We start from the raw sequence: 16,247 nt of genomic DNA, 5'->3' as shown, positions 1-16,247 counted from the left end.
CTGTTCAATATATGGGCAGATCTGGCTTGTTTGGGTTTTTTTTTTACCAGACAAACGACAGTTCTGAGTAATAACCCAAACCGATACTTTTGTTTAATTGTAGTTGTTATTCTTTTGTCGTTGTGCTGAAAAGTTTCACATTACATTTTATCTTTTGCCTCTGAGGGTCATTTCTTATTTTTCTACCAAAATATTCAGGAAAATTAGACTATCAGAAGTTGGAGGGGCAGGGGGGCAAAACAGTAGTCGTTTCCAAGGGTGACAGGAATAAACATTCCCTTGATCACGGGTCTGTGCGCTGGAGAAGGTAGATGCGCCAATGACGAAAGGTTTAAGGCTAGAGCTGTGGGCGGGGAGAGTTGAAACGAAGAGGATTGTGGGAATTCCGTTGTACGTCACCCCGTGGGCGCCTGGGAAAGGTCCACTGTTCTCTGTCATGGCTGCCTCCAGTGAAGAGCGGCCGAGGGTCTGGTCACTACCACTGCCGCTGCTCTTGGAGGCCCTACGGCAGGTGCTGTAGGCCACCGCCCGAAAAGCGGATGATGCGGAAGGTTTGTACCACGTTCTACGAGCCGAAAGAGAAGTAACGTCGCGTAGGCACATCCTGCCTCCCGCAGGCGGGGCAACGGAAGTGAGAGGGTGAGAAGAGAAGGGGGAACTGAGAGACTGACGGACCGGGCGCCGAGACTGGATAACGTCAATGTAGCATTAAGGGGATACGCAACCATGTTGCGTGTCTGTTGACATTGAGGTGTTTAAGTCTTCGGGGTTTGCGATGTACCGAGAACAGGCAGCGGCTAAGGGAGAGGCGGCTTCAGATCAATGGAGGGTACAATCAGCAGGGTGAAAGCGCATACTGTTGCCGTCCGAGCACCAGCACATCTGAGTTGTACTTACAGGGGATAATTTTATTGTGTGACCTGGGTCCTTGTTTCCCATTCTTCGTTTGATCAGTTGATCGACTTCCTTTAACAAATGACCGCGCACTCGCAAATGTGCTCTGTGCTGGATACAAACTACCATCTAGGCGATGCAGAGGCAAAGCGACCCTATTGGATAGGGTAGAACTGCCCTATGTCTGAATTCTAGACACTTTCAGCCTGTGCATTGATATTTGGAGTGTCTCTGGATAGTGTGTGCGTGTTAACACCTTGGCTGCTATGCAAAAGGTTGGAGGTTTGAATTCACACAGAGGACCCTGAAAACACCTGGCAATCTAGTTCTGAAATTTTATTATTTGTTAGGTTCTGAGATTTTAGTCATCAAAACTCCGCTGTACTTCTACTCTGACACCCGTGGTGATACCATGAATCAGAGTTGACTTAGGGGCAACCGACCTGGATTTGGAGACGGACAATTAAAATACAAAACCAAAAATCCAAACTTAATACCACTTAGTTGATTCTGACTCATAGCGGCCCTGTGTAGGGATTCCCAGGCTGTAAATCTTTAGGGGGAACAGGTAGCTTCATCTTTCTCCTATGGAGTGGCGGAATTTGAACTGTTAACCTTGCAACTAGCTGTCCAAAGCTAAGTGCCATCAGGGCTCCTTAATTACAATACAAGAAGAAGAAATTAATACCTATCTGCTACGGTTCCACCAAACTTACCAAGAAGTAGAATATGGCATGATTCTTTGATGCAATAGTTTCAACTATTCTTTTTTTAATAAATGTTTTATTAGGGGGTCATTCAACTCTTATCACCATACATACATCAATTGTGTAAAGCACATCTATACATTCATTGCCCTCATCATTTTCAAAGCATTTGCTCTCCATTTAAGCCCTTTGCATCAGGCCCTCTTTTTTCTCCCTCCCTCCTCGCGCCCCCCCCCCCAATTTCAACTATTCTTAAAACAGTTTTATTAGTACTTAATCCACATATGCAATTCAATATCAAGAGTTGTACAATCATACCACAATTTTAGAACTTTTTGCTTTCTTGTGCTCAATGAGCTCCCCATTAATTCAGTTACTGTAGCTATAGATTTACCATCCTGTATTTCATACACAGAAAAACAACAATATGGAATAGAGGGAAACCTTACTCAAAAAGAAAGTAGACAATATTAAACACCAGAACAACTTTAATGGTGATTTGATATTTTTTCAATGTAAAATATGAACATAGAAAAATAGCTATGTGCAATTTTCTCCCAACCACCTCTACCCCGAGTTTAGCTTAGGTTAGGTAAAGCTGCCTTGAGAATGGAATAGTTCTTAAGGATGTAAATTAGTTTATTTCTGGTGAGAGCTTTTGCCCAGCACCCTAGAACTTTCCCAGGACCTCTGTGGAACAATCTCACTTGACAGCAAGGCCACTGCTGTGGACTGTACTATAATATAGGACCCACAGATTTTGGGGCTGAGTATTTGAACCATTTCTGTGCTGATTCTTTGATTTTCCACCCAACACAGTTCACAGCAGGGGATATTGTACAAACCAGAAACCCTAAGCAAACTTTGATAGCGTCTGGATCGTCAAATATGCTGCTATGGTCACTAGTTTACCAGAGAAACAATATTGTTGTAGACCATCTAAGTCAGTGGTTCTTACGTGTCAGTGTGCATTAGACTCAGTTGGAGAACTTGTTGAATCGTAGATTCTTGGGTACCACACACAGAGTTGCAGGGTTGTGTTGGTCTGGACTGGACCCTGGATGCTGCTGGGACCTCACTTGGAAGACTGCTAGTTAAAATAGAATTGACCCTAGTAAACTTGAAAGGACATCTGTAGGAAGGCTTGGCATAGTCGCAAAGGCCAACTATGTGTGAAGTAAGTCTCAGTACACTAGTGTAGAATGAAGTCCCTGGTGATACAAACACTTAATGTGTTTGGCTGCTAACTGAAAGGTCATAGGTTTAGTCTACCTATAGGCACTTGGAAGAAAGACTTGACAATCCATGTCCAAAACATCAGGTTCTGAGACTCTATAAGACACAGTTGTACTCTGACACCCATGGGGTTGCCATGAGTCCAAATTAATCCCGTGGCACCTGGTAAATACAAAATAAAACAGATTTGTTGTTTGCTTGCGCATATTGGATGGTCAAACAAAGGTCCATCTTCCTGAATTGACTAAAGGAAGTATGTATCATTTTTTCTTGAATATTAATATGTCAGAATGACCTGTATCATATGTTTTTTTAAAAAAAATCAATCAGCTGTTTTTCATTCAAATCCCATGCCAAGTTATAGCCCAAAACAAAACGACAAACCCAACTCATTGCCATCAGGGTGATTTTGACTCACAGGTACAGGACAGGATAGGACTACCTCTCTAGGTTTCTGAAATCATTAACTCTTTGCAGGACTAGAAAACCTCATCTTTTTTCCTAGGGAATGGCTAGTGGTTTCAGACTACTGGTCTTGGGATTAGCAGCCCAGCACATAACCAGTACACCACCAGGGCTCTCTGAGTTATAGCAGAGTAGTTGGGTTAGTTACAAAAGAGCTCTGCTGATGTAGCGGTTCAATGTTTGGTGGCTAACCAAGAGGCTAGTCATTCAAACCTACCAGTTGCTCTGCAAGAGGCAGTCTGCTTCCAATAAAGATTTCCAGCTTTGGACACTGTATGAGGCAGCTCTACCCTGTCCTATAGAGCTGCTATGAGTTAGAATTTAACACTATCAATGGGATGAATTATTTACCATGGTACTCACATGGCCACTTATTTTTCTATTATGTCCTCATCAAAAAAAAAGCAAACATTCCTTACTTCCACTAATAAAAGTATGCTTGAAGTTGGAAAATCAAACAATTGTGACACTCATAACACAGAAAAATTAGTTTTAGAATTGAGAAGATGTGTATGATGGTTCCCCCCCCCCACACACACACATACACACCTCCATACCCTCAATAAAACCCCTTTTGCCTCAGAAGAAATAATCCGTTCATTCACTCCAGAACAGAGATAGAATTAAAAATCCTATTCTGTCAGCCCTGCTATCGCTATCGGGTAAGATCAGAGGTTCAAACCCACCAGCTGCTCTTTGGGAGAAAGATGAGACTGTCTGCTTCCATAAAGTTTTACAACTTTCTCGGCCTAAGATGATTTGGCAAGATATTTCACTTCTCATGTGACCCAGAGAGTCCCACAGAATCTTCCAAATCGAGAGGTTCAAATCTTTGGGTCCAATTTAAGAATACCCATGAAACTGCCCAGATGGTCAATGGGTTTGCATATCTGAAAAGCCTCCCAAGTATCTGAAAGTTGTCCCTTGGCAGAAGCAATATATGCTGTTGCAATGTCCTAATGGTGGAATTGATGTGCCCAGGCCAAATAGTGAAATTGGACACAGGATAGGCATCTCAAGAAGTGCTAGATTTTTACTGCATATGCTTAAAAATTCAGAGGGTAATGCTGACCTTAAAAGGGTTTAGATGTGGATTCTGTGGTCATTGAGCATATGCACGTGAACAAGGCTCTCGTAGTCAACACCTTTGCAGACCTCATGGTCAGAGTAACCCATACATGAGCTCTCTCTGCCACCCTGAAATGATCCTTACTGAAAAGGAACAGATTGTTCCTAAACCCATAGAGGAGGTTGCACAGAAGAAAAAGACACCTCATAATAAATGGGAGAAGCAAAAACTGATGGCTCTGAAATAAATTAAGCTTAAAACAAATGCTAATAAAAGAAAAGGCAGGAAAAGGGATTGACATCCTTTCACGGAGGTTGCCCGATTCCTAACAGTAGCAAAAATATAGTTATGAAGCAGCAATTGAAATAATTTTATGGTTGGGGGGGTCACCACAACATGAGGAACTGTATTAAAGAGTCGCGGCATGAGGAAGGTTGCGAACCACTGCGATATAGGGTCACTATGAATCGCAATCCAGTGGCAGTGGTGACTTTTGTTGTGTCAGTGCTTATTAACCCCAAACACACTCACATAGACTAACTGTCCACAGTTCCACCCATGCCCAGCCCCTTTTCAGGGGCTTTAAAAAGGCTAAGACCTGTTTTCAGAAATATCAGTGCTGGATCCCAAATCTCTCCCCCAGTCTAATGGAAAACGAAACCAATGAAATCCCCAAACCAAACACAGACACTTCATACAACCAAGAGTCCAAACAGGCCTGGAGCTATATATGAGTCTTTGCAGGAACCAGGAAGATGGTAGAATGACCAGTGCCCTGGTGGTTCAGACAGCTCAAGGATTTAATCATACCTGCATTCCAAGGGACTCAAACTCTGTGTGCTCAAGTTGATTATGACTCATCTTGACAGGGCAGGGAAAAACTGCCCCTGTGGGATTCCAACGCTAACTATGGGAGCAGAAAGCCTCATCTTTTTCCTGAGTAGCAGCTGGTGGGTTTTAACAGCTGACCTCTCAGTCAGCAGCGCAGCAAGTAACCCACTCCCCCACCAGGGCTCTTTACATTTCAAGGGAGGAAGTAGGATACTCATTATACATGTTAATCTCTATTCCTCCACACCAGTTGCTTTCTCTATCTGTTCCGCTTCTAATTTTAAAGCTAGTCGAATTTGTTATAAAATGTGGGAAAGAAAAAAAGAAATGTAGCAAAGCTACATTGGTTTGGCCACAAAACACTGTTTCTGAAAGGATGCCTAATGATTTTATTTTGTTGTATGACCACTCCATGAATGTCGCTGGGACCTGGGAGAGTAGACAGATGGATATTAAAGAGAATTCTGGCCCATATGTGTCAGAGAAACACAGAATTACACCAAAATTCAAGTTCAGATGGGGATTGTTTTCAACCTATATTTCCTGTTAATTACAGTTGACTCTCTGAACTACTTTAAATTAGCTATTTTGTGGCCAATGGGATACTTAATTTTTTTGCAGGTCTTTCGTCTTGAGATGCTACAGTTCCACTTAAATGCTGGAAACCAGCAAGGAAATGCTGAATATAACTGAGGAAATGTTTGGTGATGCCACATCATGGTGTTTAGAGGGTATGGACTGAAGGGGTATATCCAGGAAATGTGTCGGTGTAAAACTTTTGCCTTTTCTTGGTGTGTGTACAGTGAGGTCAGCCTGTGTGTTATTTGGAAGTTGTGGTTTTCCTGATGATAGGATTTTCAAGTGAATAACTTACTGTCAGGGACAGTATCATATCTTTGTGTAAATCACAGGCACCTTCTACATTGATTTGCCAGGTGCTTCTACCACCCCCACCACCCCCTTTGTGAGTTTCCTAAGCATGCTCTGTTTATTTTTGACTACCCCATCATTTTACAATAGGGCACATGTGACCAGATTCCTTTCAGGCTCACACTCATTAGTCAGTTTACTATAGACATGGACTTCAAAAGAAGAAAACCCTCCTTTCTTATGAAGAACAAACCAGTGGTAAGCAGGGGGTCAGGTGACAATGACACATGGCTCTGACAAGTTGGAAAGCATTTACCTGTCAAGGAATTTAAATGTAGAGGATACAGCACTGAGAAGCAGATGTGAACAATTATATATAGCTGTTTTAGGGTGCCTTTATGTTTTACCCCATGTTTCCAAAAGTTTCAGACATTAATGTGTTAAGCACATTTTTTCTCATGCCTCTTCATCCTATCTATTGTACCTCCAGGGCCCACATACTATTTATCAAAATTCACCTTACCTAACAATATATTTTTAAAATACTTTTATTGGGGGCACTCACATCTCTTATCACAATCCATACATTCCTCTAATGTGTCAAGCACATTTGCACATATGCTGCCATCATCATTTTCAAAGCATTCTCTTCCCACTTGAGCCCCTGATATCAGCTACCCATTTATTCCTCCTCCCTCCCCCGCCCACCCACCCTCATGAACCCTTGATAAGGTATAGATTATTTTTTCCATATCTTCGTCCTCCATCACCCCTCACCCACTTTTCCGTTATTTATCCCCCTGGGAGGGAGTTACAGGTTGATCCTTGTGATCGATTCCCCCTTTCTCCTCCCACTCTTCTTTAATCGTCTTGGTATCTCTACTCCTTGTTGGCCCTGAGGGGTTTATCTGTCTTGGAGTCTCCGTGTTTCAGGCTCTTATCTGTAGCAGTGTGCCTGCTCTGGGTGTAATCTTATGTGTAAGGTAGAATTGAGATCATGATAGTAGGGGAAAGGATGCACTAAAGAGCTAGAGGAAAGTTGTGTGTTTCATCAGTGCTATACTGCACACTGACTGGCTCATCTCTCCCCTCTGACCACTCTGTGAGAGGATGTCCAATTGTCTACAGATGGGCATTGATTCTCCACTCCATGCCCTCCCCCCCCATTCACTTTGGGTATTGTTTTATTCTGGGCCTAAGATGCCTGATACCTGATCCAATTGATACCTCGTGATCACACAGGCTGGTGTGCTTCTTCCATGTAGGATTTGTTGCTTCTGAGCTATATGCCTGCATGTTTATTGTCAAGCCTTTATATATGTACATGCCTGTATTTAGACCTCTATAAATGTCATTTGCCTCCTGGTTCTTTCCTCTATTTCCTTTTTACTTCCCTTTTGTCCCACCATCATGTTCGGACTTCATTAGGGTTTAGTATTTGCTCGCTGCTACATTGCCCTTGAATGAGCCCCACTAGGCATCCTACTACCTTCCTTCCATTGATTTTGCTTCACTTGTTGATCCCTTGTCCCTGGGTTGGTATCCCCCACTTCCTTTCTCTCACCTCTCCTTCTCCCGTATCCCCTTTGAAACATTGGTTCCATTCTTTTCATCTCCAAATTGTTTATCCCACCTATCTTATCTGGAAAGACATGCAGATACATTAATAAGTGCTAAAACCAGGCAAAGCCAAATGAAACAACAAAGGACGTCAAAACCAAAAAAAGAATAAGACCAGAGAGGAAGAATAAAAAACTAATAACAAAAAGAATGCCACTGACAAAAGTGGAAAAGCCTATAAATAGTTCAAGTTTTGTTTTTTGGCCTTTACAAGTGTTTTCCAATCAAGTCTGATGGGGTGCCCCATTCTGTCTCTAAAGTCTATTTTTGGTATACCCCATGGGGGTTTCAGCACTCTGCACCCCCTGCTACTCTGCTGTATGCCCTCATTGCCTCACCCCAGTGTTAAGGGCTAGACCATGCACTATTTCTGTACAGTGTCTCCAGTGCTGTCCCCTGCAGCATCATGGTTCAGTGAGGGATGCCATGTTCTGTGGTGGGGCCAGCCCTACGGTCCTCCCTGTGCGTTGTCTGCTCTGAGCAGAAACGTCATCCTCAGGGCTTGGTGGGCCAGGATGTCCTCCCCTCCCTCTTCATCCCTTTGTGTTCCTCCATGTGCTCTAATCCAACAGTCCCCTCTCCCCAAGCTGTAGCCCCAGTGCTGTCCTCTCAAGTTCATTTTTTTAGAGGTGGGGGGGGTATCCACGTAGTCAGGATTGTTCTCTGAACAATACTTTTTAATTTTAATTTTTAAAAATAATTTTATTGGAGACTCTTACAACTCTTGTTACAATCCTTACATAAATTGTATCTGACATATTTATACATATATTGCCATTGTTCTTTTTTAGACATTACTATCTATTGAGCCTTTGAGGTCTGCTCCTCTTTTTCCCCTCCCTCCCACCCCCTGTGGCCACGTGATAGATTATAGCTTGTTATTATTTTTTATATCTCACAACAACCACTGACTCCCTTCCCCTCTGGTTTCTGCTGTTCTTTCCCCTGGAGGGGTGTGTGTGTGTGTAGTTATGTGCCATTCATTGTGATCTGTACCTCTTTCCTCCCCTATTCTAGCCCCTTCCCCATACCCTTTTGGTATTGCTATTCCCATTGCTATTCCTGGGTTCCATGTGTCGTGAAAAGTTTTATTTGAACTTTATCTCTTGCTTATAGTTATGTACATGATGTTCCAGTCCAGTCCAGAGTAGGAATCAGCACTTATATCATGAGAGTGGGGAGTGGGGAAACCTCAAGGAACCAGAGGTATATTGCATGACCTTTGGTGCTCTACTGCACCTTGATTGACTCATACCTTCTCTGCGACCCCTCTGTGAGGGGATGTTCCATTGTCTATGGATGGGCTTTGCGTTTCCGTTCCAACCCCCCTCATTCTCACCAACACGTTTTTGTTTGTTTGTTGTTTGTTATGAATCTTCTGATGCCTCTTACCTGGTCTTGATGACACCTCATGATCGCACTGGCTGGTGTATTTCTTCCATGTGGGCTTGTTGCTTCACTGTTAGATGGCCACTTATTTAACATCAAGCCTTAAGACCCCAGACACTATATCTTTTAATAGCTGGGTACCACTTCGTCTTCAACACATTTGTTTATGCACCCATTTTGTGTTCAGTAATTGTGTGTGTATGTGTGTGTGTGGTAAGCATCACAAAATGCCATTTTGTTAGAGCAAAGTATTCTTGTATCGAGGGAAGTTATGAGCTGAGATCCAAGGTCTGTCCACAGTCTTAATATATTGCCTTATAAATATATGTACATAGGCCAATACCTCTATTTTTATGGATTAATGTATTTACATAAGTATGCACCTCTATTAATACCTCTATCTATAGCTTTGCTTCCTAGAGCTTTTCCTCTGTTTCCTTTTGCCTCCTCCTACACCACCATCATGCTCCTCCCTCTTCTACCTCTTAAAAATATGGAATGAGCCATGATTTTGTGTGTCATCCTTGCACAGTGGCCATGCTAATTTTCTCTGTATCATTCCAATTTTAGTATATGTGCTGCCGAAGTGAGCACTTCCCTAGCAGTATTTTAACATGACTCAGTTACTTAGCAAGCATTCCATTACTGAATAACTTTATATTCTCCAAATATAAGAAACATGAAAGAGGTAGATCATGAAAGGGTTAGTATGTGACTCTAACCTGAAGTGGGGGGTCTGAGTTTTATTGGGAGCAGTTTTTCTAAGGATAAGGGTCAAGTCAGTGAGAAGTATAAACCCTATTGCTATGGAATTATTTCTAACTCATTGCAGTCTTCAGGACAGAATAGAACTGCCCCACAGAGGTTCTAAGTCTCTAATCTTTATAGACACAGACTGTCCTCTCTGTTTCCCACAGAGCAGCTACTGGGTTAGATCTGCCAACCTTTAGGTTAACAACCCAGGGTTAACCACTGTCGCATAAGGGTTCCTTGCTTGAGAAGCATAAACTAAAAAAATCAAGCCTCATTGTCATTGAGTCAGATTCCATCTCCTGGAGATGCTATAGGACGGAGTGGAAAGACCCCATAGGGTTTCCAAGGTTTGTGGTCTTTGTGGAAGTAGATTGCCACACCTTCTCCTGAAGAGTACCTGGTGGATTAGAACCACCAACCTTTTGCTTGGCAGGTGAGCAGTTAACCACTGTGCCACCAGGGGTCCTGAGATGTGCAAAAGGACAGGCAAAAGAAGGATAATTGCGATACTGTCGCATTTTATGTTTGCAAAGTAAGATTAAGAGAAAAGTGAGCTCAATGACTAGAGGAAGAGGAAGCAGAAATGTTCTGGATTCTGGTACCTGCAATTGATGAGCCAGCAGTCCTGTGTATCTGTGTTTTCCTACAGCAGAAGCTTGGACGCCTGTGTTCCTGAAGCCACAGTTCCCTTAGGTCCTGTGACTGTTGGAGGCAGGGCAGCAGTTGCCATTGCTAGCAGCATAATCTTTCTGTATTTGACTCGGCGGAAACCTGGAAGATTTGCCTTAATCTGGCAGGCACGCATACACACACACACACACACACATTTTAGTAGCTTCACGAGGTCTAAAGAATTAATATTTTTACCAATCCAAACAGTGAGTGAAAGCAGGGGGGATGGCATCAGAAATTACCTGGGGGCAAAAATGTGTTCTCTGATGTGAAGATCTTTAGAACAATCACCGCTGTACTTTAGCCGAAGAACTCTGTGGTTGGGCAAGTTGTATTTAGTACACACAGTATTTTTACTTTTTGCATCAGTGAAGAAACTGCAGGGGAACCTCAGTTGAAGGAATTAGAAAGGACTTCATTACAAGAGGTGTCCTTGTGTTGGGTGATTTGGAGAAGGATATAAAGAAAAGCAAGGCTTTTCTCTGGATTTGGGTTTTGTCGGGCAATGGAGTAATTCTATAACTGGGCTTCTTATGAAGCTTTATCTAGATCAGCAGTTCTCAACCTGTGGGTCACGACCCCTTTGGGGGTCAAACAACCCTTTCACAGGGTCACCTGATTCATAACAGTAGCAAAATTACAGTTATGAAGTAGCAACGAAAATAATTTGATGGTTGGGGGGGGCACCATAACATGAACTGTGTTGAAGGGTCGCAGCATTAGGAAGGTCGAGAAGCACTGATCTAGGACAACAGACTAGAATGAAGCTAAAGCAAAACATACAGAAACTGCAGCCACTCTTACTAGCCAGAATAAGAGGGTGGTGTGTCATTTTGGTGGTTTGACCAGAGTTCATGTTTGGTCTAATTTTAGTGGTCTTGATTTTTGTCTTCATCCAGCATGATCACAGAGTGACCTTGTCAGATACTCTAATGTTCTATGAGATCATGTTCATCAGAAGAACCCCCAAACCCAGCCATATGAGATAGGACAGCATCCACCCACTGCTATTGAGCTGCTGCCAACTCACAGGGGCTGTTTTTATTCTCAGATCAGTCCAGCAGCCATAGGAGACTAATCTCACTCTCTCCCAGAATTCCTATACTCTAGTACACAAATGATCTGATATGATAAGCAAAACAGGTTTGAAATTGGATGTGGTTACATGTATTTGATTCCCTCAAGGTGTCCTGATGGTGTAGCAGTTTAAGCGTTAGGCTGATAACCAAAAAGGTCAGCAGTTCAAACCCACTAGTGACTCTTCAGGAGAAAGACAAAGCTGCCTACCTCCATAAAGATTTACAGCATTGGAAATCCCAGGGAACAGTTATTTCCTGTCCTAGACGGTTAAAATCAGTCAGATTCGACTTGATGACAGTGAGTTTACCTTTTTCTTTTTAACAGAAATCAGGACCCTCAGATAAATATAAAAGTTCCCTGGCATTCCCTTTTCTTTAAAAATAAAATCACAGCAAAGTGTACTTACATAAGATGAGCACATGGGAGAATGAGATAGATCATATATATATATATATATATATATATATATATATATATATATATATGCCAAGGCCAGTATTGCTCATCCCACACTTGTATACAGTGTGACCTTGCCCTCCTTCCATTGAGAACAAATAACCCCTCTCCCCCCCAAAAAAACCCCACTGCATCTAGTCATCACTGACTCATAGCAACCTTTTTTTTATGGTTGCATCTTTATTAGAAAGTCTCTGCTGCCAACTTAGTGTTTTCCACCGACCCGGGGAGCGCACACTTGCACGGGCTTCACAATCTTTTGCTCAGGTGCTGCCTTCATGGGAGCCTTTAGTAGCAGCCACTGCTGTCTTTTTAGAAGCTTGCTTTGCCTTCTTTGCTTCCTTGGCAGCCCTGAGGGCCTGTTCTTGCTGGGCCTGTCTAACCTCAGGCTTCTGATTCCTCTGGGCCATGATATTAGCAAGAGAATCGCTGGTGATGGCCCTCTGGAATTTGACTGCAGGGCGGGTTCTTTTCTTTTGCATTTCTTCCGAAAGCTGACTCTTTTGCATTCAGGAACTGGAAAACCTTTCCGTTGGCGCCGCCCGTGCCCCGGGGTAAATCTTGTAGACCCTGAAGCTGCACAGCTCGACCTTCATGGCTGCAGCAGCAGAGGGCCGGGAAAGCCGGCAAAGAGGAGTCATAGCAACCTTTTATGGAGCAGAACTGATCCATCAGGGTTTTATTATTATTAAATACTTTTATTGGGGGTTCTTACAGCTCTTATCACAGTCCATACAGTCATCCATTGTGTCAAGCACATTTGTACATGTTGCCATCATTATTTTCAAAGCATTTTCTTTCTACTTGAGCCCTTGGTATCAACTCCTGATTTTTTCTCTCCCTCCCCTCCCCTCCCTTACTCAAGATCCTTTGATAAATTATAGATTATTATTTTCATATCTTACATCGTCCTCTGTCTCCCTTCACCCACTTTTCTGTTGTTCATTTCCCTGGGAGGAGGTTATATATCAATACTTGTGACCGATTCCCCCTTTCTCCCTTCACCTTCTCCTTATCCTCCTGGTATCTCTATTCTCATTATTGGTCCTGAGGGGTTTACCTGTCCCGGAATCCCTGTGTTTCAGGCTCTTATCTGTAGCAGTGTACATGTTCTTTTCTAGTCAGATTGTAAGGTAGAATTGAGGTCATGATACTCGGGGGGGGGGGGGGGGGGGTGGCGGGGTGAGGAGCCATTAAAGAATTAGAGGAAAGTTGGATGTTTCATTGGTGCTATACTGCATCCTAACGGGCTCATCCAGGCTGTCAGTTTTTACAGGAGTAGACTGCCTAGTCTTTCTCCTGGGGAGTAGCTGGTAGGTTCAAGTCACCAACCTTTTGTTTAACAGTGCATCGATCAGTAGAATAGGGAGAAATGAGGCAAGATTTAAAGATATGACAAAATAATAATTTATAAATTATCAAGGGCTCATGAGGGAGGGGGGAGCGGGGAGGGAGGGGGAAAAAAGAGGACCTGATGCAAAGGGCTTAAGTGGAGAGCAAATGCTTTGAAAGTGATTAGGGCAGGGAATGTATGGATGTGCTTTATATAGTTGATATATGTCTATGTATGGATTGTGATAAGAGTTGTATGCGCCCCTAATAAAATGTGAAAAAAAAGTGATGTCATTTTCTGCCCTATTTGCAGGGACATTCACTTTTGAACTCCTGGTGAATAGGCTCAGCTGCTAAACCAAAAGACTGGAGGTTTGAGACCACCAAGAAATACCTCAGAAGAAAAGTCTGGCTATCTACTTCTCAAAATCAGCCTGTGAAAACCCTACAAAACACAGTTCTACTCAGACACACATGAGATCGCCATGAGTTGGAACTGGCTTGGTAGCAACTGGGAGTGGTGGTGAGCGATATCTAAGGAGTCTGTTTACCTTGGGACTGCTATGTGTGAGAAAGCCCAGACCCGTGGTGAGGCTGCCTATGGATCCTTTGATCAGCAGCCCAAGTGAGGTTTCAACTGGAATTATTGGTGAATGAAACATTTATAGTTGGTTCTGAGTCTTCCCAACTGATAATGGAGCAGAAACAAGTAATTTCTGTTGTTCCCTATCACAGTGTCTGAATCACAGAATCCAAGAGTAAAATTATCATTGTAACCTATAAATTTGGTGTGGTGCTTTACCGTTACCTCATCAGAGGGGGAAAATTTGCTTAATAAAGGGAGCAAGGAAAGCAAAGTGTTGACAGAGAAGAACGTGGCTAGATGACAAAATGTTCCGCTTTGCTGCTGCTAAGGGCTATTTGGTTCCAGAGACCTCAGACTTGTGAAGTCTGTGGACAGAAGAGGGAAAATTGGAAGGAGAAATTTCAGGTATGATAAGGGTAGAAATTTTGTTGATAATTATACCTTATTTTTCAATAAGATTTTAAACTATTGTTTCTTTATTTGACATTCTAATTCAAACTAATGCAAGTATGTGGGGAATTTTGTGAGCAGGGTGTAGGAATATTATTACTGATGGCAAACTGTTCCAGGAATAACAAGATTTAATGTTATAATTATGTATTATGCCAATATTTTTGGAAGCTTCACTCATTATTTTCAGTCCATTATCATCTTGAGTTATTTATTTTAAAAATTCATTCTGTTTTTCTGTGATTATTTGACTGCTTGCTTCAGTATACCTGATTTTAAGTATTTACATAAGATGCTTTGATGATATTAGTGTTGAAACTCGATTTTTATCTGGTCTTTTAGCTTTTCAGTCTTACTTGATAATACTATGAGGTGACTTCAAAAAGTTTGTGGAAAATGGAATTTTAAAATAATGGAACTTTCCCACAAACTTTTAGGCATCGCCTCATACTTCATTAGCAGAGGGTGAGGAAAGGTGGCTCACTTAGATCTCATTGGATGGCTTGATGGAAACAAACAATATTAATCCAATGATATGTATAGGAGTTTTATTCCTTTAACCTGGTTCACCTTTAAAGTTGCCACATGTTCTGCTCTATAGAAATACAAGTGACTTTTGCATATTGAACTTGTCACCTGCAACCTTATTTAGTTTAATCATAATTATTCGTTCTAATAGTAATTCAGTGAGTTCGGAAGGAGTTTATATATTTGTATATATTTTTCATGTACCTTAGAGCTTTACTTCTTACTTTCAAATATGGAGCTTTTATTATTTTTTCTTGACTAGTACCTGGCTAGTACCTCTAGTATTATGTTGTGTAGGAGGTATAAGAGTAGAAATTCTTACTGTGTTCCTGGTGTTATATCTAGGTGTGGCTTTCTTAACCTGTTTAGAATTCATTGTACTTCATGCATGTATAGATTAATGTTGTTCATCAAATTGGGAGGGGTGGACATAATTTCTTCAAGTGTATTTTCTGTTCTTTTCTCCTTTCCCTAAGGGTCTCTCTCTCTCTCTCTGTTTATGTTAATACACTTGATGTCCTTCAAGGTCTCTGAGCCTTTTTTTTTTTCCTTTTCCTGTTCCTCAGACTGGATACTATTGTGCCTGGATAATCTCAAACTATCTTAAGATTTACTCACTATTTTAAGGGGTTTTTTCCCCCCAGACAGCACAAATCTGCTATTGAACTTCTCTAGTAACTATTTCCTTTTAATTATTGTAAATTTCAACTTTGTAATTTCTATTTGTTTCTTCTTTTTAATAATTCTATCTCCTTATTAATATTCTCTGTATGGCAAGACATCTTTCTCATGTATACTTTTAATTCTTTATACATGATTTGCTTTGGTTCTTTGTGCATAGTTATAGGAGCTTATCTAAGGTCTGGTTTAGTAAGTCGAATAACTGGACATACTCAGGGATAGTTCTGTTTACTGTTATTTTTCTCCTTGTGTTTGGGCCATACTTTTCTGTTCATTTGTGTATCTTGTAAAACATTAATTGAACCACACCACACCAAGGCAAAACACGAAGGGCGTGCAACAGAACAACAAGGGGAGCAGAAGAAGGAAGTCCCGAGAGAGTATCAAAAATAGACCTTGGGCCAACAAACGATCCTTGAACTAACTACAAGCTTTTCTTTCTTGTGTTTTGTTTTGTTCTTTGTCAGTGGTTGGTTGTTGTTGTTTTGTTGTATATTGTTACTTGGTTTTGCTCTGTCTTGTTTTTGTGCATGTTATTATCTCCACAGGTCTGTTTAAATAAGATAGGCTGGATGAACTGTCTGGAGGAAAAACACGGGACTGACAGTTCCAGGGGGACATGGGATAG

General features: G+C 41.8%; 1 protein-coding gene and 1 non-coding gene across 2 annotated transcripts in view; one reads left to right on the top strand and one right to left on the bottom strand.

Annotated features, from left to right (window-relative positions):
- Window positions 1–411: 411 nt before the first annotated feature.
- The window catches only part of TMSB15C (thymosin beta 15C), a 109,603-nt gene continuing 93,767 nt past the window's right edge, over window positions 412–16,247 (top strand). Inside the window, exon 1 of the mRNA XM_075538579.1 lies at window positions 412–551. Coding sequence (XP_075394694.1) covers window positions 540–551 — 12 coding nt within the window. The 5' untranslated portion in view covers window positions 412–539. The remainder of the gene's footprint in view (window positions 552–16,247) is intronic.
- LOC142435216 (U6 spliceosomal RNA) lies at window positions 9,569–9,675 on the bottom strand. The gene has a single exon (XR_012781320.1). It is a non-coding gene; the product is annotated as a U6 spliceosomal RNA (small nuclear RNA).

This window comes from Tenrec ecaudatus, chromosome X, assembly GCF_050624435.1.
Source record: "Tenrec ecaudatus isolate mTenEca1 chromosome X, mTenEca1.hap1, whole genome shotgun sequence".
NCBI classification, from domain to species: domain Eukaryota; kingdom Metazoa; phylum Chordata; class Mammalia; order Afrosoricida; family Tenrecidae; genus Tenrec; species Tenrec ecaudatus.
Note: the sequence above shows the minus strand (reverse complement) of the source record. Positions and strands in the feature narration are given on the sequence as shown.